Source organism: Balaenoptera acutorostrata, chromosome 1 (assembly GCF_949987535.1).
Source record: "Balaenoptera acutorostrata chromosome 1, mBalAcu1.1, whole genome shotgun sequence".
NCBI classification, from domain to species: Eukaryota; Metazoa; Chordata; class Mammalia; order Artiodactyla; family Balaenopteridae; genus Balaenoptera; species Balaenoptera acutorostrata.
In genome coordinates this window covers 24,652,463-24,677,690 of record NC_080064.1, presented here as the reverse complement: position 1 = coordinate 24,677,690, position 25,228 = coordinate 24,652,463, and the positions used below count along the sequence as shown (strand labels likewise).

The window sequence follows — 25,228 nt, the reverse complement described above, 5'->3', positions numbered from 1 at the left end:
CCCCGAGCTTGGAGAAGAGGAGAGTGGAGGCTGGCAGCGGGGAGCACTGGGGCAAGAGGGCACTTCCTGCCTCTTTACCGGAGGTTCAGGCTTGGTTATGAGAGATCTTCCCCCTCTGCCCTCCATCTCCCTCCACCGGCCATCCTCCTGCACACCTCCTCCTCTGTCGGCCCACTGTTCCTCTCCTTCCTCCCATCCTTTTCTCTCTGCCTCTCCTGCTCTGGTTCCCCCGAGGCCTCTGCCTCAGTCCCTCCTTGGGGCTGATGGGAACCTCTCGTCTCCCGGCTGCGACTCAGGGGCCCAGAACCCGAAGAGTCCCCTGAGGGACAGGGGTCTTGAGGGCCGAGGGGGTGTTTAGGGTCAGGGCTAGAGGGACGACTCTACTCCTCGCCCTCTGGGCCTGGAACCCCCCATTCCCTTCATCCGCCCCTCCAGAAGTGTAGTTTCAAGGGCAAAGGGCCACAGGAAGTCAGCCCCTCACCTCGCTGTTCAGATGAGGACGCCGAGCCCAAAAGCGGAGCTTGGATGTGCAGGGTCCCCAGCACTGAGAGGCAGAACAGCTCCCCCAGGGCAGGTCCCTGGGTAGCCCCTGGGAGCTGAGCCCTGGATGGGTGAATCCTGTTCTCCTGTGAGGCGGGGGAGCCAGGAGGCTGATCTGGGGCAATCTCAGCTCCAGAAGAGGCGGTTCCGGCTCTGAGTTCGGGGGGCCGTCTGCAGGTCTGTGGTTGCGCCCAGGGTGATCCTTTGTCCATGTGGAGCTAAGGCCATGTTTCTGTTTAGGTTCGGGCGAGGGGCTGGGTTTGCGGGCGCATGCGTGTGTGGTGGTGTGTTGCTGTGTGTGTGTGCTGATGCATGGGGGCCCTGGGGTCTGGGCAGGGAGGGACATTTGTGGCCTGCTCCTTTGCCACCAGCTGTTTTAGTGACTCAGGTGTGAGGCCAGGGGAGTCAGGAGCCCCCAAGTTGCTGTCTCTCCACTTTCTCAGCTCTAGGGGGCTTGCTGCCAACAACCTGGGGTGACCACAGTATTAACAGCTCCTGGGAGAATAGTGGGCGAAGTTGGGAGATGCTCTCTTACCTCGGGGTGGGGGGGTTGATGCACAGATAGAAATATGTGCACGTGCAGACCCATTTGTGTACGTGAAAGAACAGGGAGACCTGAGCCCGCACCCTGTCCTGTGCACACGCGTGGAGACACAGACCCACAGACATACCTGAACACACACAGGCACCCAGAGACAGGGACACGCACTCTACCAGGTGCACACGGACCACTCGCAGAGATGCAGCCCTTGTATTCACACCAACACACCCAGGCCCACACAGGCATCTGAGCCCACCTAAGACAACCCGAAGGTATACACACACGAGTGTACCTGTACACATGCCCAGCAATGCCCCTGAAGGTGCTCACATGTGTGCACCTCATGGCTGCGTGTACACACACACACATGCACACATGCGTGTTGCTGGAGCTCTAAGTGACCAGGAGTGTGTCCGTCCTTAATCCCAGCGCTTAATCCCAGCGTCCAGGGAGCCCAGGTCAAAGGGGCAGCTGCTCATCTGGCCTCCTTAGAGGTGATTAAGGCGGGGCTGGGGGGGGTGCGGTGCAGTGGGCCTCAGAGCTTTGTCTTCTGCCTGACCTCCAGGATGCTGCAAACTCAAAACTTGGGTTCTTTCGGAGATTTGGTTACGTGTGATTTACCAAACCCTGGTGCAGACAAGCTGGGGAGGAGGGAGAGGGGTGTGGCTGTGTGTCCCCAAGGGAAGTGACAGCTGGGTCAGAGAGGCCAGGCGCGGCAGTCCCTTCATTTAACTACCTGCCTGCTGTGGACCCTGAGTCAGAATCCTCAGTATGAGGCGTTTCCGGGGGGATTCTGATCTCTGGGAACACCATTAATGGTCAGAGTGTTTCTGGACTAAGTGGGAAAATGAGGCCCAGCCAGGAGGTGCTGAATGTGGGGTCCTGAGCAGGGAGGGGGGTGGTCACTGAGACAAGGGTGGGATGGGGAAGCTTGCTGAGGTCGTGGAGTGGAGCAGGGAACTAAGGTGGTGCAGGCTTCAAACCTGGATCCAGCCTGGTAGAGGGGGGATACCCTCTATCAAGTGTTTGGGGGATACCAAACACTTGTCAGAGGCCTGGCAGCTCGTGCCTCAGCCCAGCCCTCGGGACAGAGAGTAGGGAGTGGAAACCAGCCTGGGGCTCAGCGGCTGCCAGCTGGGCTGGGTGGAGGCTGGTGCCGGAGCCACGTGGAGGCAGGGCAGGGTGAGGGGCTGGGCCCATGAGGTGTCTGTTCTCACGGCTGCCCTAGACAGCCACGGGGGGAGGGGCAGGCGGACTTGACTTCACACTCAAATGCGGCTCACCACTAGGGCCTTGCCATCCTCCTGACCCCTTCCCTGGCAAGGACGTATCCTCATGTCTCTTGCTGAGGGCGGCCAGGGGCCAGCCACATGGACAGAGGGTCTGAGTGGGAACATCCTGGAACCACTGGTGGCTGGAGCTGGGGACACTGGGGTCTAGCGATGCAGATGGCAGCCAGCCTGAGTTTGGAGTTGCCTCGCTTCTCTTGGGTCCTGCTGGGCAAAGCCTGCTCGTTCCATTGGTCCCACCTGACAAAGTAGCCTTTGGCAAGCACAGGGGAAGCAGTTGCTGCACTGGCCTCTCCCACTTGTGGTCTGCAGAGTCAATGTTTGCCCTTCGGAGGTGGGGGCTGGGGAGGCTTCACCTGGGGCTTGGTTAGGGGTTACTCAGAGAGAGGTCACCTCCTCTCCCATCCGAGCATTTGAGTCCAGGTTCTGCTGTGTTACCTTGGGCAAGTACGCCACCCTCTCTGAGCCTCAATCACACATTCATTCTTTTCTTTTTTTCTAAACAACAGCTTTATTGAGATTTAACTCAAATACCCCACAATCCACCCATCTAAAGCATGTAATTAAATGTTTTTTAGTATTTTTGCAGCTGTGCAACCATCACCAATATTACTCATTTTTATCACCCCCAAAAGAAACCCTATACCTATTAGGATTAGAAAAAGGTCACTCCTCTTTTCTTCCCAATCACTCAGCCCTAGGAGTCACTAATCTACTTTCTGTCTCTATGGGTTTGCCTATCTTGGACATTTCATATTAGTGGAATCAAATAGGATGTGGTCTTTTGTGACTGGCTTCCTTCACTCAGCATAATATTTTCAAGTTCATCCATGTGGTAGCATGTATCAAGACCTCATTTCTATTTTTGTTTAATAATATTCCATTGTATGGACACACCACCTTTTATTTATCCATCTATCAGTTGATAGATATTTGGGTTATTTCTACTTTTTGGCTGTTACGAATAATGTTGCTTTTTTTTTTTTTTTTTAAATATGTGGACATATGTTTTCACTTCCCTTGGGTGTATATACCCTAGGAGTAGAATTATTGGACCATATGGTAACTCTATGTTTAACCTTTTGAGGAACTGCCAGACTGTTATCCAGAGTGGCTGAACCATTTTCCATTCCTACCAGTGGTGCATGAGGGTTCCAACTTCTCCACATTCTCACCACTACTTGTTATTTTCTGACTTTCTGATCACATTCATTCTTGCATCCATTCATCCCTCAGGTATTTATAGAACACCTGTATTTGACAAGGCAGAGTGCTCACTGCAAAATTGGGGAGAGAATTTATCCCTCAAGGAGTTGTTTAGAAGATTCAGTGGCACCATAGCTGTAAAAACCTCCATGCACTTAGTGACAGGAGATAAAGATTATCAAAGGGAGAAGCTGAGGGTGGTCAGGGAATCACGGGGCCCTGTGAGAGCAGAGGAAAAGAGAAAGGAATCTGTGTGTTTTGACCACCTACTCTGTGTCAGAACCTTTGCTTCAGTTCTCGTGACCTTCTGGGCTGTACTGTTGTCCCGTTTGCAGATGGGAGAACTGAGGCTTAGGCCGGGCACCTTGCCCCAAGGTCGCCCAGCCAAGAGGTAGCTAGGCTTTGGGCTGAGATCCTGTTTGGATAATCTCATTTAATCCTCCCAACCCTTTGAGGTTGGTACTATTATTATGTTCATTTTATAGGAGAAGAAAATGAGGCTCAGAGAGGTGGATTTTCTTGCTCAGGGTCACACAGCCGCTGAGGGCCAGTGCTGGGATTTGGACCCAGGCAATCTAGCTTCAGAGCTCCTGCTTACTGTGAGGTCCCACCTGTCTCCCAGGGTGCAGGACATGAGGGTGAGGGCTGGGGCATCCGTCTGCCCCTGTATCTCAGAGAGTGTTATCTGAGGCTGGAGGTGGCCTTGGAGGTGAATGTGACCCTAGGCAAGCCTCTGGGGCCTCCGCCAGTCCCTCCTCCAGTTTTTTTCTGACTCCTTGCTCTATGCCTCAGTTTCCCATCTAGGTGATGGTGGTGGTGGCCCTGGAGGCCCCCGTGACTCATACTGAGTCTGGCTTGTTCTATCCCTCGAAATGGAGCAGCTCAGAAGCCAGCAGAATAGACCTGGGGTGGGGAGTTGTATCTCCACTGTTTGTGAATTTGTGCTGGTTATAAATAACCTAGCAAACGGGAGGGTGAGGGAGACCACAGCCGGACTCCTCAGGAGGCTGAGCCTGGATACACACTCACACACAGATGGGCACATTTCGTGTGTGTGTGTGTGTTGTGTGTTCTCAGGGTGTGTGCCTAGCATGTGCCTGGGGAGGCTTTGGGGAGGACGGAGAGCTGTGTGGTGTCCCAGCACAGCTAGAAGGACTGGGCCTGCCTCGGGCTGACTCAGCAGGGTCTGTCTGGTTTCCTGGAGGGCCAGCAGAACCCCAGGGCTGGTGAGGTCTCTGGGGCCTCTGCCCCTGGCTTCAGGTGGCCCCTAAGGTCTGGCAGAGGTGTCCTGTGCCCTTTGAGCTTGCCTTTCCTTAGGTCCTATCCTGTGGGATGAGAATCAGACACACAGCATTGGGTCTCTCTCTGCTCTTCCAGACCCTTCCCCATTACCAGTCCCCCCTTGGTAATGCCTTGCTCCCCTTAACTCCATCTTGACTCACCAGCTGAGCTCTCTGTAACCTCCAGCAAGTTGCCTGGCCTGAGACTATGGAGTAAGGAGGCCCATTTCACCTGGTCCTATCAGTAAGGGGCCTGGCGCTTAGTAGGTGCTCAGTAAATGCTACTGTCCTTCCAGCCCAGGCCTGGTTGTAAAGTGGCCAGAACTGTAGGCTCTGCTGGGAACCTGCTGTCTTGCATGTTTTTGTACATAATTTGCATAGTTGTTTTATGAAAAACTGCTGGAATCAGTCTCAGCCTCTCTTCCCTCCTCCCAGGGCAGTTGGAGCCCTGGTTGGATTTTGGAGGGACCAGAGAGAACTTTGGATGGGGAAACTGAGGCCAGAGGACAGGGTCCTGCCCAGGATCACATAGTGATTAGAAAAGTAGGTAATGTGGGTCTGTAAGGGTGATCCCATTCACAGTATTCACTGAACAAATATTGATGGAGGCCGACTGTGTCCCAGTCACTGCCACCAGGAGCTGTTGGAGGGGGAGATAGGCATTAGACAAGGAAGTAAGTAAACAAGCTAATTTCAGGCAGTGGTGAGCTATGAGGAGTAAGCCTGGTGTTGACAGTGATGGGGTGTGTGGGGAGGTCACGTGGATGGATTTGGTGGTCAGGGAGGGCCTCTCTGAGGAGGTGAGCTTTGAGTAGGGACACCAAGTCACGCCCCAGTACTTACTAATTGCCTAATAACTGCTCAGCATGTCACAGATGGTGTCTTGGTGTGTTGGGAATCATCATTCCCATTTCATAGGTGGGCAGACTGAGGCCCAGTGAGGTGAAGGAACTTGACGAGGGCTCTCTGGAAGCCAGGACCAGAACATCTAACCCCACACTGGGTTGTTCTGGGAAACGTGGGCCCTTGCCGAGTCTGTTGGCAGGGATGGTTGCAGAGCCTGGAGACTCAATCCCAGGGGCACCTGCTGGTGAGTCATGGGGTGGTGGGTGGGGCTGCTCAGCGGGTCCGGGACACCTGTCATGGGAACAGGGCTTGTCTTCCATTTCTTCTCATTCCCAGACAGTCCATCTCTCTGTCTGTCTCTGTGCAGGGTGTTGGGGAGGGTGGGGTGGTGGTGTGTAGACTCTGAAGCTGCCACCACCCCCTCCTTGAGGAAATTCCTGGTGGGGGAGACTGGTGAGGACTGGGAGTGGGTGTGTGCTACAGTATGCAGAGCATGGTCCTTAGGGTTCAGCTAATCCAGGGGTTCAAATCTGGCTCCATTGCTGTGTGACTTTGGGCCAGTTGCTTCACCTCTCTGAACTTTGGTTTGCCCATCTGTGAAATGGGGACAATAATCCCTCACCAGTAAGATGTTTGTGAAGAGGAATAGGGCCATGTGCATATAGTGAGTGCTCCCTCTGTGGGAGCTGTAACGGTTGTTCATGGTCAGGGAATAACGGCCCCAGGCCTTCTACAAAAAAAAAATCCTGCTGTGTCCCCACTGGTGGCTTAACAGCCTCCTCAGTCTCCTCATCTATAGGTGGGGACAGTAGTACCTGCTTCCCAGGGTGGCCAAGTGCATTCCATGAGAATCTGGTAGAAGGGGCCCACTGGAGTGACGGGAGATGGTTGGTGGCTCCTCCTTCCCCAGTAAATGACAACACAGTGAAGGCAGAGTCCCCAAGAAGGGGCTTCAGAACAGGCGGGTGGTTGGCGTGCGGCAGCCTCACAGGGGAAGCAATGTTTGAGCTGCTTGAGCTTCCTGAGCACATCCCTGTCTTGTTGACTGTGGGTCACTGGGCGTCTAGAATAGTGCCTGGTACACAGTAGGTGCTTAATAGATAGATATTGCTTGTACTGACTTTCTGGTGGAGTAGGTGCTGGTCAGGCAGAGATGTGGAAGGGTGTTCAGGAAGCAGGAACAGCATGTGCAAGGCCTGGAAGGAATCCATAAAGGATTCAGTGTGGGAGGAGCATGGGGGCTGGGCAGTCGGGGGCCTCAGTGGGTGGTCCTGCTCTCAGACACAGCCTTGGGGACAGGAATAAATGAGCAGTGTGAGTCAGGGTGGCCGGGAGGGTGATGCTAGAGGGCAGGTGGCTGGGATGGACCGAGCAGGGACAGTGGGGGGCGGGGGTGGGGATGCCCCAGCCCTGAGTTGAGGAGAGGGCTGGTTTTCCCAGGGTTGCGCTGCCATCCTCTGTCCAGGTATAGGTGACAAGGGTGAGCAGCTGTAGTGTGGCCAGCCTGCACCCTGGCTGGGGCCAGCGGGGCTGGTGGGCCGGGAACTAGGCTGATGGAAGAAGCTGGTGGGTGGCCCGTGGGCGAGGTGTCTGGGCGCTGTAAGCCAACCGTGGCGGCCAGCCGGTGAATGCCGGGGGGGAGCCAGCCAGTCTGCAGTGAGGTGCAGCTACGTAGGCTCCTGCCAGCTCCCTTGGAGGCTTTTGTGTTCATTTCCTTCCTGCTGGTTCCTCTGTTTGCTCATAACTCACGACCAGCCCCAGTGGGGTCTCAGCAGAAGGAAGGGGCCAAGGAGTTTCAGAGACCAGGGCGCGGCGGGCATGGGGACTCAGAAAGAGCGTGCTAATTCTCATAACAAAAGTACTCTTGAGTTTATTGTAGAAAGTTTGGAAAATACAAACAGGTCCCGAGTAAAAAATGAAAAACTACCTGTAATTCCACCACCCAGAGAGAGCCTCTGGGAACCTTTAGCCTTAGAATTCAGTGTTTAGAAATACACTTTGGTATTGAGTTCATTAAAATAGGATCAAGTTCTACGTATTTTTTTTATAACCTATTATTAAACTTAATGATGATAATAGTATTAATAGCCAACATTTATGGAGTAGTTCGTTAATGTGTGGGCACCCGAAGTCTCCTACAGTGAACCCCACGAGGTGGCTATTGTTATCTTTGTTTACCAGGAAAACCAGGCCGAGAGAGTTAAGTACCTGTCCAGGGTCACCCAGGTATTGAGAGACAGAACTGTTTGGATGATCCTATCGGCAGCTCTGCTGCATTGCCTGTTGACAACCAGAGTGTACATTTTCCCCTGTCCTTGCATAGTCTTTGAAACAAGTAAAAAAAAAAAAAAGCCTTTGGTTATGCATTTATGCCTTTTAATGACTTAGACAGTGTGGATTTGTGAAAACACAGTTCTTGATAGCTGCATAATATTCCATGTTGTGGTTGTGCCCTAAGTTATTTAACTAGTTGTCTGATATTGGGAATGTAGGTTATTTCCCCTTTTTCTCTCTTATAAATAACACTGCCCTGGCTGTCTTTGACCTGAGGGCTGAATTCTTGGACACCCAGAGTGTCCAAATCAGAAAGGCACTTAGAGCACCAAGCTGACAACGGGTTCATTTCCAAGTGGGGCAACGGAAGTGCAGAGAAAGGGGGAGGGGGCTCGTCTGGGTCTGGGAGGCTGCGGCCTCCTGAGCCTGGATGCTGCTAGCTTTCTCGTCCAGTGTTGATGAGAGCGGTGCCGCCATGGGGAGGGGGGTTCTGGAGAGGATAGTGGGAGCACAGCGGCAGGTAGTGGCGAAGGTGACGGGGGTGGTGGGCTGGAGCTGATGGAATACGGGTGTGGGGTAGGGAGGGCTCTGCTGTCAGGATGTCTCTTGCAGAGCAGTTGGCTGAGGTGGGATGGACCCAAAGGGGTGTTTCCTGCCCTCTCAGTTGCCCTTGTGGACGGTCTGGGGGTGGGTATTTGGAATAAGGGTGGTGGGAGGGTGAGTCGGTGACAGTGTGTGTGTCTGGGCTTTGCTGATTGTTTTGGGTGGGGCGGTCTGTCAGGTGGGCCTTCTCAGCCCTTCCTCCCCCTGCTCCTCCTCCAGACCCCTCTGCTCTCTGGGACTTGGGCTCCGTGGCCCCTTCCTGGCAGATGCAGGCTTCGTGCCCCTCACCCCTCCGGCAGCCAGTGAATGTGGCGGGGGCTAGGTTCCCAGCCAGGGCAGCTGTGGATGGGTAGGGGGTGGAGACTGAGGCGTCCCCCTTCCCGGTCCAGGCTCTCCATTGTGTAGCCCCCTTGGCTGTCCTGCTGCCCAGAGCCTGGCCCTGGCCCACATTCCTGTGGTGACGCTCTGGGTCTCCGGGTTGGAGCTGGTGAGCGTGAGGGGCACTGAGTTCTCACAGGATTGAGGGCCTTTTGGGGACGGGGTCTGGTGGGGATGGAGCCTGTGGGGATCCAGAGGGCTCTGCCGAGACCACCCTGCTTCTGGGAGCTAGTATTAAGTCACTGTGTGTCGCTGGACAAATCACTTTACCTCTCTGAGTGCTGCTTGGCAGGCTAATTCCCCACCACCTGCCCCTCTTATCCCCTCTCTGAGCCTCAATTTCCACATCTGTAAGAAGGGAGAGCTGAACTCAGTCATCACTCAGGCCTGAAGGTGAGAAAAATGTACCACGGTAAGACCACCGAATGGTTATTGAGTGCCGGCTGTGTGCTGGGCAGCAGGAGTGCTTTTGGTGCATCATCTTACTTGTTTCTCACGACAGCTCCATGAAGAGTATATCATTATTTAACCAAACAGAGGCTCAGAGAGGTTGAGTAACTCGCCCAGAGTCACCCAGCAAGTAAGCAGAGCTGGACTTGAACCCAAGACTTGAACCTGAAGCTGGGCTCCCAACCCCTGCTCACATTGCCTCCAGTCACCAGGAGAGTGGAGCCTGAGACTGGCTAATGTGGGGAAGGAAGCTCGGACAGAATTAATTATACTTGATTTTATTCTTAGTTTTTGCCGCATGATTAGCACTGCACAGGGTGCTGGGCTCCTGGCCCACCTACAGCTGACCTAATTTGTGTGTCCATGCCTGTTTCTGTAGCTCGCCCTTCCTCTCCCCACATCCAACCTCTCCTTTTTTCTCTCTCTGCATTCTCCCCCGCTTTGTGGCCTTGGCAATGCCACTTAGGCTCTCTGGGCATTAATAGCCTCATCTGCAGCATGGGTGTAATCATCCTGATTCTTCTCCCCTCAGGAGGTTGGTGAGGCTAAAATGAGATAAAATCTTCAGAATTCATAATGGAAATATTAACATGTACCTAACAATAATCACAGCTACATTTATTTATTCAGCTCGCAGTGTTGGGTTGTGTGCTCAGCCCGTTACCTGCATGATCTTATTTGATCCTCACGGCACCCCTATGAGTCACATACTGTTATTAGCACCCCCATTTTACAGATGAGAAAAGTGAGGTGCCAAGAGACTCAGTGGCTTGCCTGATGTCCGAAGGGTAGTGAGGGGAGGAGCCGATTCATTCTGGCTTTAACTTCTGTGTTATCCTGTTTCTCTGGGAAGGCTCATGATGGGGGCGGGGGCAGGTGGAGGGAGCTGGGCATGAAAGACCCCAGACTTCTGGTCTCCAAGGAGGGCTTAGAAGGAGGCTGGGGGCCGGAGGAGGGAGATGCCCTGCCTTTCTACCTGAACATGTCTCCCCCCGCCCCGCAACCCCACTGGAGAGGGATGGCAGTGGAAGTTACCCACCCATCCCAGCAATTCTAAAACTATGGAGAGGATCAGGTAGGGGTGGGGGCGGGTGAGTGGCAGGCAGCTCTGGTCACTGCTGGTCCCATCAGGTCAGAGAGCCTGAGGTACTTCTTTGGGTCAAGGCTGTGGGGCAGCTCAAGGTAGGATGGTGGCAAGGGGGCAGTGAGAAAAAATGGCAGGGGGTGTGCCAGTCCATTGGGAAAGGTGCCATGTCTCACCCCGGCATTGTAGGTGTGCCTGTACATACCCCAGAGGGAAAGTGTGCATGGTGTGTGTGCATGGTGTGCATGTGTGGAGGGGAGTGGGATGCAGGTGTTAGGGGCCTGTTGGTGGGTGTCTGAGATGGGGCATATGTATGGTGCAGTGGGTGCTTTTTCAGGGACGCATGGGTGGAGCATGTGGGGAGCAGGAGTGGGTATTTGGGAGCATTTGGGGTGTTTGCTGGGTGCCGGCGTGTGTATGGTGTGCGGGGGTGGAGGGGTGGTAGTTTTGAGCTGAGGTTGTCCAGGGGCTGTGGGTCACAGGTGTAGGAACCCCAGATGAGCAGCAGATTGGGAGCTACCCTGGAGTGTTTGGAGCAAGGGTTGCAGGGGCTAAGGACCCGTGCTCATGTCTCAGCTCTAAACCCGAGCGTCAGTGCCTGCATCTGTGAAGTGGGGATAATAAAATCCTGGGAGGCTGTGATGGTTGAAGATGGTGGAGCAGGTAGAGTTCTTCCAGTGCCTGACATGGGACAGGGCCTCCGTAGTGGTGGGCAGAGGCCTCTAGAACCCCCTGAGGACCCTCAGGAGCTCCCCGGGGGAGCTCAGACCTTCAGCCACTGCTGGGGGAGCCTCCGGCTGGGCGTCGTGGCCGGGACTGGTGGTGGCAGGAAGCAGGAGGTGCAGGGGCCTCCGCAGCGGGCTGTGTGGGGCGTGTGGGGATGTGAGGGTGAGAAAAGATTGTTTACAGGTTGTGAGGTTTTTGTCAGAGTCCGAGGGTGTCGCTGCCATGGAGAATGTGGGCAGTGATATGTGACTCAGGGGGCATGCTTGGACGTGGGGAGGGTTGGTGTGTGCCACAACCCACGGACGTTGTGTGGGGTGTGTTAGGTGAGGAGAGGGGTGCAGCTGTGTGTCTGTGTGTTCATCTAGAGAGGCGGTGAACGGGTGAGCCCACGGTGGTATGTGCCAGGCTGTTGTCTGTGAGTTGTGGTGGGTACACAGGTTAGGGTCAGTAAATGTGGATCATGACTGTGTATGCGTCTGTGCTGGTGTGTGTGCGTGTGTGCACGCGCACACTTGGGTTGGGTGTGCAGATGTGTTTATCAGGCATGGGAGGGTGTGTGGTTTACCTGGAGGGGGCACCGTTGAGGGTCAGGGGGAGGCCGGCATTTGAGTTCAGTTCTCCTTTAAGGGAATGGCATGGATAATTATGCTAATTATGCATGTAATTATGCAAATAGAGAGGTCGTTTGGGGGTCAAAGGCTGTTTTCACCATCCTCCTCTGGCATTTGTGACTTCTGAGGCTTTCCCTGCTGCCTCCCAGGCTCAGTTCCCCACCCCCCATCTCTCTCCTCTCTCCTCTCTGTAGCCCTGGTAGCTGCAGCTTCCAGCACCCCTGTAGCGTTCCTGGGAGGGCCCCGTGAGCCCTGGTCCCCCAGGGAGGGGTACAGCTGGCACTTAGTAGACTTGGGGGGGGTTTGGGCAAGATGGCATCATGCACCCCACCCCCCGCCCCCCAGGTCTCAGGTGTCCCGGTGTTAAGTTTCCCAGGGTGAGCTCAGGGGTGACTGGGTTGTTGGCCATCACCCCTTCTACCCCATCTGGGGGCTGCTTATTGTTTGGAAAGAATGTTCTCTTGGATATAGGTTTGGAAAATCACTGAGGTGGCCCTTTCCCCAGCTTTGTCTGATGAGCGTGAGGCTAAATTAAGATGTGAGAGAATTCTCTCCCTCAGCCTCCCACTCTTGCCTTCCCTTTCTCTCGCACACCCAGTCCTCCCTCCACTCCCTCCTCCCTGTCCCCCCACACTGCCCCTCTGACCCCCTGGCTTCCCTCTATCCTTGCATTTCTGTCTCCATCCAGTGTCTCCCCCTACCCCCATCATTCTCTCTGTTCTTCCATGATCTCTCCCTTTCCTGCCCGCCCCCCCCATCTCTGTGGGGATCTGGAGCTCCTGGTCCTTAGCATGGAGGAGATGGTTGTCATGGTAACAGTTGTCATGCCGATGGCTACTGAGCTAGGGATGAATAGTATCTAGGTGAGAGCTACCTGAGTGGAGGCTGATGGGTTCACAGGAGGTTCCATACTTGTCTCTGAGCCTCAGAGCTGCACGGTGTGTGCCCCCATCTAGTGCCCGCCCCCATGCATGTGCCTGTTTGCACCCAAAGGCATGCCAACATGCGGTGCCTCTCTCTGCCTTTAGGTGAGTGTGTGTCAGGGTGTGTCTGTATGTGTTCTTTCTATGTCTCTGGGTGTGTCATTTCAAAGGCTTGTGTGGCTTTGCAGTGTGTTAAGGGCTGGTGTGTGGTGCTGGTCACTGTGGAATCATGAGGACACCCTATTTTGGCCCCCACATTTACCCCAGTTTGGGGTTCTCCTGGGACCACAGACTTCTTAGAACCCCTCCTCCCAGCTAAAGGGCTTCCAGCCTTCCCTGGGCTGCCTGGAAGGATGGAGAGACAGTGAAGATGGACCTGCCCAGGAGAGGCAGTCAGAGCCCCATCCCTGCTCAGTCCCCATCCTGCTGCACGTCTCTGGCTTCAGGCTACTTGCCTAAGAATGGAGCAGAAAGTCTCCAAGGGACCCCAGCTTAGCTGGCCCAGGTGGTAGAGGCTGGTAGTGTGGGAGCTTCTAGCCCCCTCACCTCAGGTCCTGGGGATTTGTTCTTCTGGGAAGTGGGGGCAGAGATGGGAGCTGGGGAAGGTTGGATGGTAGCTGCTGAAATGTCTAAAACGGAGGAAGACCCAGCAATTAGTCACAGAGCAATTACTCTAATTGTTCCACTCCATGACTCACTGGTAGCAAGTAAATACTGATTAATTCATTATTTTGAGACTGTGTGTGTGCGTGTGTGTGTGTGGTAACGGGTATGGTGGGGGGAATCTCTTGGCTCCCTGCCCTGGCCTCCTGCCCTGCGTGGCCTGTGTAGGGCTTTGGAGCAGGTGGTCGAGGCTCGGGGCCGGAAGCCAGGATTGGGATCCTCTCTCGAGCTCCATAGCAGCTCCAGAAGGGGGCCTGTCAGGGGTGGGAGTGTGAGAGTCTGAGCACAGATCACAGTGCCAATCCAGCCCCTCTCCTGCTCACACACCTTCTACGGCTCCCCATGTCAGTCAAACAGTAGTGATATTCAGACTCCACCTCAGACCTGCTGAACCGCCAAGTTCTGTTTTCACAATATTCTGATGTGCAGTCAGGATAAAACATGACCAGTTTCCAAGATAAAAGTCACCAGCCAAGCACTGAGAGCCTGTGATGGGGCTTCCCCAAACTCAACTCCGGCCTGTCCCTGCCCCACCCCTGCCCTGGGAATTACATCCTCTAACTCCAAACCTGTTCCCTAACAGATACTTCCTGATACCTACTGTGTGTCTGACACGGTCCTGCCTCCATCGAGGTGTAGTTTAGTGGGGGTGGGAACAGTCACAGAAAAAGTATATACCCAAGCCAGCACAGCTCACAAGTAGTGGTAGTTGTGAATTCAGGAGCACAGGATACTCTGAAAGATCAAAGTAGGAGGGCTTCTCAGAAGAAGTGATGGGGAGCAGGAGTTAGCTGGTGGGAAGTTGGAGGATAAGGGGATGGGAAGGAAGGGTGTTCTCTTGGAGGGAACAGCATGAGTGAAAGAGGCGGGAGAGACCATGCACGTTCCAGGAACAGACAGGGGCCCGGTGGTAGGAATCCAGTGATTGCAGGGGTTCCGAGGGACCCTGGATGAGGCTGTCAGTCCCAGCTCTGGTGGCATAGGCTGTACTTCCCCACCTCGGAACTTTTGCTTATTCTGTTATCTCTGCTTGAGATGCCTTTCTCTCTCTATTTCAGTTGCTTAAGATCCAAGTGCTAATCCTTTAGATCTGAGCACCAGGTCATCTTTCTCCGTAAGCTCTCAGGGGGCAGGGACTGTGGCTGGGCTCAGTCTGGATCCAGGGTCAAAAGTGTGGTTGGGGGTTTTCGCTCCAGTCTTGGATGTCCTCAGTGCTGGCTCTCAGCCCGGGGTTGCAGTGGGGAGGGATGGTCCAGGCCCAGGGGCCACAGCACCTGGCCTTCCCAGGTTCTGATTTTGGGGGGAGTTTTGGGTCTGGAGAGCAGGACCCTGGGAGAAGCCCCTCTCACCCCTGCAAACTCTCAGGAGACCCTTGGCAGAAGTGAAAGTGGCATCCGTGCTCTGAGCTGACTCTCGGCATTGAGATACTTTGGGGGGAGTGTAGACAGGGGGGCTGGCTTTGTTTTGGGGAGGACCCAGGGCCAGGGCTGCAGCCCACTCCCTTCTCTCCCTCCCCCACTTATCCAAGGTACTTCCCTCCCTGAGCCCCAAACCTCCTCAACACCCATGTCTATATAATGGGCCTAATTGCCCTACCTTTGGGATTTTGAGGTGTGAGACTCTGGGTCCCTAGCAGAGTCCGAATCTTGTCATATCACGTGCTCTCTGGTGACCTGGGGCAATGGGGCCTCCCTCCTCTCCGCGGTGGAAGGGGGCAGATGGTGCTGGCCACACCGAGGGTAACGCTGACTGGGCTGAGAACCTGCTGCTTTGAGGTGCACTCAGCACATATTAGCATGCTGCATACTCACAGCAACCCAACAAGGCAGGAAGTGGTAATCCGGCTTACCTCGGCTCTCTGTTTACCCCTGTGGAGGCCACATCTGATGCTGTCCCTCCATTGTCACTTGGCCCATGAGAGTGTCTGTGGTTCCTCTGGGCATGTCCAGGCTGATGGCCTCAGGTGCTGAGCCCTGTGCCCGACTCTGCCCTCCCCAGGCTCAGCGCTGGCGCAGTGAGAACTTCGAGAGGCCCGTGGACCTCGAGGGCTCTGGGGACGATGACTCCTTCCCCGATGATGAGCTGGATGACCTCTACTCCGGGTCGGGCTCGGGCTGTAAGTACCCCCTTCCCTTTGCCTGCATGTTGTGTCAGCAATGCCAGTCTGCCTCCGGTACCCCATCCGAGGCTGTGATGGCAAGGAAGAGGAACCCTCGCAGCCTCAGTTAAATGGCGGGGGAGGGGAGGGGGAGATCAGGCAGGGGGAGCTCATGGGCCTCAAGCACAGGAAGGGCAGGCCACTCTTCCTGGGGTGGAACCAGGGCCTTGAGGCCTCAGAGCCTAGCACTCCCAGCTCCCCACTGCTTCTGTCTCTGCGTCTCTCTGTGCACTGCTTGGGTCCCCTGCAGACCTCCGGCCTCTGTCAGGGAACACAGACGCCCCTCAGCAACCCAGTTTTCAGTACTGTTGTGACCACTTGGAGGAACTCAGTAGCCCCTTTTCAGTTGCAGTGACCGATCCCCAGCAGAGACCATCTGATTGGCTCAGCTTAGGTCAGGTGGCCCCCTTCTGTCCAATCAGCAGTGGCCAAGGGCAGGGTTAGGGCAGTGATGGAAGACGGCAGGTGCCTCCAGTGGTGCCTGGGACAACCCAGTTCCAGGGCCCTGTCCAGAAAGGCCAATAGAGTAGCATGAGATCAGGGAGGCACACTGAGTTCGAATCCCAGTTTCGCTACTAAATAGCTGTGCCACCTTTAGCCGTTTTCCCTCTCTCAGTCTATTCTTATCTGTGAATGGTGATAAATATGCCTTCTTCTCAGAGCCTCTGGAAGGCTTCAGTTTAAGACATCAGGGTCTGGCACAGAGAAGGAGCTCTAAAAATGGTAGTAAAAAGGGGTGTGTGTTGAGATCGGGCCCCCTGAGGGGGCAGGACGAGCCTAACGGATGGTAGGGGGTCTGTGCGCTTTGGAACTGGCCACCTACAGCTCCTTGCCTCTAGTCTTCCCACTTTAGCCCACTCCTGTAAGCCTCTTGTGAGTTATGAAATCTTCATGAAATCCATCCCGATGGGTCACATCTCTATGTCCAAACCTCCCTGGCTCCTCCCCACTCCTCCTCTGCCTAGTTTAGGCCCTTGGGAGCTGCTGTGGCTTCTCTCTCTCTCTCTCTCTCCTCATTTTCTCCCGAGGCCCTCCCTTCACTTGTCCTGGCTTGGAGTCCGGAGTGCTCAAGCATCCTCTGTGGGAGAGGCTTGTTCTCCCTCCTGCTCTCTGCCTGTGCCTCTGGGGGAGCCTTAGTTTACCCACCATGTGTGTTCATGTAGGTTGTACCCGTGTCTGACTCTTCCCAGAATGCCACTCCCCTCCTCCCCTCCTCCCTGCAACCTCCAGCAAGATTTGCAGCCAGTAGGGCCTGAGTTGCCACTGCCTGGATTCAACCTGCTGGAAGCTCCAGGCTGGGTGGGCTGGAATAGTCAGGGAAGACTTCCTGGAAGAGGTGGTCCCTTAGAATTTTTGGCTAGGCAGAGAAGAGTTGGGGAACATTCACTAGCTATCAGCCTACTGGCAACCGTTGGCTACATTGTGCCTTCCTCCTTTCCCTCATCTTGTCCTGGGAAAATTATGCAAAGTGTGAGGGTTGGGAGCCCCCCATCTTGATGGCCATTGCTTACCTGGGATCCTCATGCCCCTCAAATCACCCAGCTCCCTAGCTCTCTCCTCTCCCCTTCACCCCGCAGACTTCGAGCAGGAGTCGGGCATCGAGACAGCCATGCGGTTCAGCCCAGATGTGGCCCTGGCAGTGTCCACCACACCCGTGGTGCTGCCCACCATGGACATCCAGCCTGTGGACACCCCGTTTGAAGAGCTCCCCTCTGAGCGCCCCACCCCAGAGCCAGCCACCAGCCCCCCATTGGTGACAGAGGTCCCAGAAGAGCCCAGCCAGAGAGCCACCACCATCTCCACTCCTACGGCAACCACTGCTGCCACAATCACAGGGACCCCAGCTGTGGCCACAGTGCCCGCCACAGTGGCCACTGCCGCCCCCAGCATCCCTGCAGCACCCCCTTCCACGGCCACCACCTCCATCGTAAGGACCACCGGCATACGGAGGCTTCTGCCTCTTCCACTGACCACGGCAGCCACAGCCCGGGCCACCACCCCAGCGGTACCCTCACCTCCCACCACAGTGGCTGTCTTGGACACAGAGGCCCCAACACCCAGGCTGGTCAACACAGCTACCTCCAGACCAAGGGCCCTTCCCAGGCCAGCTACCACCCAGGAGCCTAACATCCCTGAGAAGAGCACCCTGCCCCTGGGGACCACTGCCCCTGGACCCACGGAGGTGGCTCAGGTGAGCGGGTAGGGAGAGGACAGGGAATCAGAGCAGAGGAGGGTGGGTCAGGGCCTGGGGGAGGGAGGATGGAGCTGGGCAGGGGTGAGATCTAGGAGGTTCTGGAGATGAGCCAGACAGGGATGGGGAGGGTGAGATAGGCATGAGGCCGGAGGGCCAAGGCTGGGGGTGAGTTACAGGATGAGGACAGAGATTGAGGTGGATGGGGATGGAAGAGGGACCAGGCCTGGGTCTTTAGATGTTAGGACAAGACATCAATGGGGAAGGAGCTGGGTGAATGGGAGTGTTGATGTGGGGAGGGGCCAGGGGCCTGTGTGTTCTGATTAAAAGCACAGACTCAGGAGCCTTGCAGCCTGGATTGGAATTCTTCCACTGCCATGTGCCTTCAGGAAGTCACTGATCCTTTTTATACGTTTGTTTCCTTATCTGTGAAAAGGAGGAAATAATAGAATGCAAATCACAGGGTTGTGAGAATTAAGTTTCCCGACATATCCAAAGCGCTTAGAACAGTGCCTGGCAATACTAAGTAAGCTAAAAGTTTCACCTTGTTTTCATCATCATCATCATCGTTGTTATTGTTACTATGCATCTGAGGGGGATTAAGAGTGGGGCTGTGCGAGAGGAATACTGCAGCTTACGTTCGTGGAGTGCTGCCTGGGTGGCAGGCTCAGTGCTGCACACGTTACCTGTGCCATCTCCCCTCACCCTCACCCTCACCCCGCGGGGTGGCACTGCCGTCATCCTCCCTTAAAGGTGAGGCCCCTTTCCAAGGCTTCACAGGCAGCAATGGCAGAGTCAGGATTTGAACCTGGCAGTCAGCTCCAGAGCTCCTCGGGGTGTGTGTGTGTGTGTGTGTGTGTGTGTGTGTGTGTGGGTGTGTGTGTGTGGGTGTGTGTGTGTGTGTGTGTGTGTTCGGGGTATTATGGATGGGGAGGTTGAAGGGAAGAGGATGAAGATGTAAGGAATGCCGGGATGGGTGGGATCAAGGAAGTGGCAGAAGTAGCCTGCTCCCTGCTGGGTGTGCTGGGCAAGGAGGGCATGTAGGGACATTGATTGGGGTATTAAAGCCCTTTGCATCCGCCTCACAGAGGAGGGCCCTCAGGCTATGGGGCTGCCTTCAGGTCATCATCAGGCCCTCCGACTCCCCAGCCGGCCCCAGCAGGACGCAGGCCCTGCTCTTGGCTCCTCTGAGCACTCGGGACAACCTGGTGTTTCACAGATGCTTGGCCAGGCAGGCAGGGGAGACAGTGCTGGGGCACTGAGACCAGGTTGCTGGTGCAGCCTCTGCTCACGGCCTTTCCTCGGCCTGGACACCAGACCCATGCTCTCCATGCCCACTTGTGAAGCAGCTACATCCCTGCCATGATCCCACCTCTGGTCCTGCCTCCATGTGGTGGGAGCCGTTGAGATTTGTGGTGCTCTTGGACTGACCTTCAGGCTAAAGGACTCACACCTACCCTAGGCACGTGGATCCAGGATCAGGCCCACGTATTTAAGAGCTGCGCCCAGCTGTCCCCAAGCAGCAGTCCCTGATAGGAACCCCCTAAGGATTGTTAGAAAGGCAGCTGGAGAAGGAAGTAATGGAGATGGGATGGGGACCGGGATGTGTCCAGGATGAGAATAGAGGCAGTGTAGTATAGTGGTTAGGAACACAGGTTCTGGAGTTGGATAGATCTGGATTTTAGTTCTGCTTCTACCACTTACTAGCTGTGTGTCCTTGGGCAAGTCATTTAACCTCTCTGGGCCTATTTCCTGCTCTATAAATTAGGGGGTAATAATGCCTCCTTTATGAGGATATTGTGAGGATAAAATGCCCATGATGTGCTTAGCACAGGGCCTGGCACATGGTGCACGCTTACTGAGTGTCAGCCCCACCAGGGAAGTGGCATGGTGGCAGTGGGCTTGTGTGCATGTGTGTACGGCTGCACTGTGGCAGGGGGTGCTGGGGCCTGTCTCCTGAGTCATTCTACCCTCCCTACAGACCCCAACTCCAGAGTTCTTCCTGACCACGATCCGGGATGAGCCAGAGGTGCCAGTGAGCGGGGGACCCAGTGGGGACTTTGAGCTGCCGGAGGAAGAGACCACACAGCCAGACACAGCCAATGAGGTGGTGGCTGTGGGTGGGGCCGTGGCCAAGCCATCACCTCCACCTGGGACACTGCCCAAGGGTGCCCGCCCAGGCCCCAGCCTCCTGGACAATGCCATCGACTCGGGCAGCTCGGCGGCTCAGCTGCCCCAGAAGAGCATCCTGGAGCGGAAGGAAGTGCTTGTAGGTGAGACTTGGGGCCTGGGAGGAGCCCAGAGGGGGCAGCTGGTGGGGCTTCAGTTTGCCCTCTATGAACCCAGGAGGGAGGGTAGGGTGTGGGTTTCCTAGGAGCCTAGTTTCCTAGGAAGGGAAAGCTGGGGACTTGGGGACCCCAGGACGTACCCTCTGGTTCCTCTTCTGACCTTCCTTATCCCAGGGTCTGACCTCCATCCTACCTCCAGCACTTTCCTCAACATCCTCCGACCCCTCCTCAGACTCTGCCCTTGACCCCTGCTTCCCTGGACCATGCTGATTCACCCCTCCTGGACCGCAACCTCTGGATCCTAATCCCTGGCCCCATCCTTGGTTTGACCTGCTCCCACCCTTGATGCCAGCCCTGAGGACCTGCCCTTGGCCTTGTCTCCTGAAGAGTCTCTGGATTCATGGTCCAAACCCTGCTCCCCACTTAGGAGCGGTGTGGCCTCGGGCAGGTGCTTCACCATTCCAGGCTCCCTTTTCCTCATCTGTGGAATGGGGATAATCATTTTGCACTTAATCAATTCTAAGTGCACATCTGTTCATATGTTAACCCTTCTGCAGTTAGGATGTGTCCTAGTTTAGATGGCAGAGATTTTTCCATCCTAGGGGTATATAAAATACTGGAGCATCTTCTGATTGATGGCATCTTACATTTGATGAGGACCGTAGCACAGCACCTCCCTCATAGCACTGTGTGAAGATTCCATGCATTCATGTGATGAGAACAGGTGATTAGAACAGTGCCAGGCTGCAGTGAGGGCTGTAAATGGCAGCCAGTGCTGGTGTTTTAGCATTGACTCCAAACTTCACTCCAACTCTGGTCTCAGGTTCAAGATTCCCAGCCCTCTCCCAACTCTTGCCCCCATCCCCCAGGGCCCTCTGCCCTCTCCTCAGGCTCTAAGCTCGTCCCACCCTGCCTCTGGCTCTTGACCTCTGCCCTCTTCCTCCACAGCTGTGATTGTGGGCGGGGTGGTGGGCGCCCTCTTTGCCGCCTTCCTGGTCACACTGCTCATCTACCGCATGAAGAAGAAGGACGAGGGCAGCTACACGCTGGAGGAACCCAAACAGGCGAGCGTCACATACCAGAAGCCCGACAAGCAAGAGGAGTTCTACGCCTAGCGGAGCCAGAGTGCCTCCCTGTAGCCTCAGCGCCACCCCTGCGCCCACTCCCTGGTCCGGAGCCACCAGTCCCACCCTGGGACTGGGACTGGGCCTGGGAGACAGCCTGGCCCCAGTTCATCTCTGCCACCCTCCCAAGGTCTGCCCAGACTGCCAGCTTCACACAGCTCTTCCCCAAGGGACAGGGGGCATTGCCATCTGCTCCAGACTGTGCCCTTATGAGCTCATCACTTGTCCGCCCCCACCAGCCTGGGGCTTTAGGACCTCATGTCAGGTGGACAGGAGGAAGGAAACTCCTGATAGGCTGGTGGAAGAAGGGGTGGGGCTTAAGCCCCAACCTGGCCCCACGGGGCTGACTGAGGTTTCCTTTTGGGGGCAGAGAGGCACTCAGGCTGGTTTCCAGGACAAGCATTTGGCAAACTCAGCCCTTGAAATCATTGAGACACTGCAACCTCTTGCTTCTGTCCCAGGCCCCCTCCCTTCTTGGGTGAGACAGTACCCCTCACCACCAACCTGTCTTGTCCCAGCCTCTCTGGGGTTGTGGGGTCGTTTTCCCTCACCCTTGCCCAATGCACATGCACCCACAGGCTTCACCTCCTTCCCGGTCTGTCCCTGAGGAATTGGCTTCCCGAGAGTGCACTGGCAGCCACTGGTGAGGAGGGGCTGGGCTGCTTGGACCTCCTTCCAAGTGGACTCTGCACAGACACTATCTCCCACATGGTCACACGTATTGTCACACACAGACAAAAGCACGCAGTGACAAAATTATATGCAATCTTGACCACCCAGCCAATCCAGACATGTCACAGACACACACGTTCTTCCAAAGAGGTTTATTCATTTCTTACGTGCCCCCAAATGCTTATGACAATGCAAGTCACTAATCATCGTTACCCAGTGGTGACGGTGTGGCCTGCCTCCCTCTCTGCCACACTCCTCCCACCCCCCACCCACCCATACACCTGACACCACACACGTTGCCTCCAGCTTTCAGGCTCACTGGGGAGGGTGCCATTAGGCCAGAACAATCAGCCCATATTGGGTCCCCTGAGGTGCCCTGTCACACTCAGCCCTCACGACACCCTCACCAACCACATTGCCACCGACCCCGGCAAGTCCGATGCAATCCCACGTGGCTGCACAGTCTCACCCACACAGCCCCGCTCTCACACTTGGACACTTGCCTTTCCTGGAATGAAGTGCGGTGTGGGGGCCATTGCCACAAGCCCCCTCAGGACGTTGCACACCTGCTGAGCCTGGCTTCACCCTGCCTGTTTCCCTCCTCTCTGTAGCCTGCAAAGGGCTTGCTTGGGGGCAAGTCCCCCACTTGCTGAGGAAGGCAGGCTGGTTCCCGGAATTCAGCCTTGGGCTGGGGAGGGGGCTTGGGTCCCCCGGGACCGAAGGCCCCAGGTGGGGAGGGAGCATGTGGTGGGGCTCCTGGGCTCCCTACATCCCCCCCCTGCTCTGAGCTGGGGTACGACTCTGCCTCCCAGGACACAAGTCTCCAAAGTGCCTGCGAGGGTGGGCCCTGCACCTGGGCCCTCTGCACCCTCTCCCTTTGGCCTTGCCGGGTCCACCTCAGCCCCACCCCTGGGCCCCTGGGGGCCTCCCGTGGACACCTGACCATTCATTTGGCCAGACAACCTGGCGGTTGTCCTGGCTGCAGCTGGAAGCAGCCCATCCAGACACACTGCCCCAGGCCGAGGGCTGCGGGCAGGCTGGAGTCGGGGTGTCACAGGGCCCAGCCCGCCTCCCCCGTCTCTGTTACCCTTGCAGATGGAGCCTCTTATGTAGATACTTTAAATGTGGGGTCACAAATCTCCTATGGGGGGTGTGCTAGGTGGGGCCTCTTGGAGCCAAGGGATGTGGTCTGAGTTGTCATGGTCTGGGCCTCACACCCCCACCCAGATTAAAGTCAGGAGCCCGGGTTTTATTTCTGTTCCCTTTTCAAGACTTGCTGGCAATAGACTCGTGCAGGGTGAGGGCTGGGGGTGCCTGAGGCGGTGAGGGTGAGGTCCAGGGAGCTTTGCAGCCTGTCGTTTCCACTGTCCTACTCCCAGGCTGGGGCTCCATCTGTCAGACCTGCAGGCCCCCTTGGCAGGGCCTGGAGGCTGGTGAGGAACCTAGCTGGTCCCACTCTTTGAGGGGCAGGAGTAGGGGGAGGCCTCCTGGGCCCACGATCTGTTGGAGGTGACCTAGCCTCAGTCATCCCTGGAGTGTAAGGGCTGGGGGACAGGAGAGACCAAAGTCCCAGCTTCCCTCTACCCTGCTTCCTGGCGGGCTGCTGTCTTGGGGCAGCAGCTCTGGTGAGAAGGCCTGGGCAGGCCAAGGCTGAGAAGCCAGGGAGCAAGAAGGAGAGGGGATCTGGACCACCCAGGGGAGCTCTGGGATGCTGGGACTGGGGTAAGAGACCCAGCAGTGGGCACAGCCCCGGCATGGGGCTGGAGCCCATGGTGGGTGCAGGGTCGAGCACAGGACGGCTGAGCAGGGCGTAGGCTGGCTGGAGTGGGCTCAGAGGGGCTGCATGGGTCCAGCCTGGCCCCAGCAGGCCTAACTCCTCATGCTCTGTGGGCTGGCTTCTAACTTGGGGCCTCCTGGCACTGGCCTTTTCTCTGTGTCCTTAGCATTTGCGAGAAGAGGCCGAGGGCCTCGTTCATGGAGCCCTGGAACCAATAAAAATGTCCAGGCTTTACCTTCATGAAGTTTCACACCGTCCGATCAGCCCAAATCCATCCCAGCCAGCCCAAGTCCAGCGCAGCAATCCCAGAGTGGGCGGTACAAAGTACGAGCTGGAGCTCTCACCCTGCCTGGATACATGATGTGATGCGTGCAGGCCCTGCCCAAATATGTCCCCAGCCACCCCGGTGCTCCTGGGGAGGGCGTCCTGCAGGGCCCTGGCATTGCCGGGAAACGTGGCCAGTTCCAAAGGAAGAGGGAGCTTGTGTGCTTGACAGCCTCTGGGGCCTCAGCTGCCAGAGAGTGCAAGGCGGGCTGGGGCCACCCCTCAGCTGTGACTCCTAGAGCCCAAGCTCTGTCTCCCCAGGGGGCCAGAGGGGATGCCTCCCCTGAAGGCTTGGTCCCCTTGGTCGGAAGCAGATGGGTGGTCACCGGGGCCGGGCCGGGCAGGTCAGCCCCTCCTGGGGTTGGCAAAGCCATCTGTCCAGGCTTCCTGGACAGATGGGGTCCTGGGCACAGGGAGCAGACACACCTCTGCCTCATGGTAACAGGAGTGGGCACTGCCTACTTGGCGCTCCTGAATTTCTTCTCCTGACAGCCACCACCCTGGACTTGCTTCCCCAGGCCTCCTGCCTGTAAATAGAAGCCCACAGACTGTGTACAGATTTACAGAGATGCCGAGGCTGGGCCCCAGAGTTGCCATCTAAGGGCTGATGGCCCCAGCATCCCCCGGGTGCCCACCAGGCAACTCAGCGCACCAGCCCCAGCGTGGCGAATGCATGTAAATATTTTTCGTAGGCAGCAGTGTGGCTCTAGAGAGCCCCCTGAAGACAGTGTCCCTCCTGTGCGTCCTTTCTCCTGTACAGATCCCTCCAAGAACCCGGCCTGGGGTGGGGGGAGTTTGTCCTTCCCTCCCCCGGGCCTTCCCTGCCCCTCCTCTCCCTCCTAACCTGTTTATTAACCATACCTGTCCTGAGTTCATGGCCAAAACTTTAAATACGAAAAAGCGGTGGAAAAAGACTGGAGAAAGAAACCAAGGCACCTGCCCCACTGTGGGTGCTCACCTGTCCCAGCCTTGTGAAGGAACTGTGGTTTTTTTTGTTTGTTTTTGTTTTTTAACACTTCCTGTGCTGTGCCCATTTATAAGAGGAAATAAAATTAAACCGAAATGATGCACTGTGGTCAGAGCGTGAGATAAGCATGGAGGTCATTTGGGGAGGGGCAGCCCGCGGTCCCATTTGGGCCTCAGCCACATCCCCCTTTACATGAAATTGAGAAACAAGCAAAGGAAATTGACCGACAGCCCCTCGTGGGAACCATTACGGTAAAAGCTGCTCTAGGTTGAGAGTGTTCGGGAGGCCATGGAGCTGACTGCGGCGAGGCTGA

The 25,228-nt window shown here is 56.0% G+C and overlaps 1 protein-coding gene across 1 annotated transcript in view; it reads left to right on the top strand.

Annotated features, from left to right (window-relative positions):
* The window catches only part of SDC3 (syndecan 3), a 36,322-nt gene extending 11,308 nt beyond the window's left edge, over positions 1 to 25,014 (top strand). The window contains exons 2-5 of the mRNA XM_057529457.1: positions 15,413 to 15,530; positions 17,150 to 17,763; positions 19,745 to 20,036; positions 21,000 to 25,014. Coding sequence (XP_057385440.1) covers positions 15,413 to 15,530; positions 17,150 to 17,763; positions 19,745 to 20,036; positions 21,000 to 21,166 — 1,191 coding nt within the window. The 3' untranslated portion in view covers positions 21,167 to 25,014. The remainder of the gene's footprint in view (positions 1 to 15,412; positions 15,531 to 17,149; positions 17,764 to 19,744; positions 20,037 to 20,999) is intronic.
* The last annotated feature ends 214 nt before the right edge of the window (positions 25,015 to 25,228 follow it).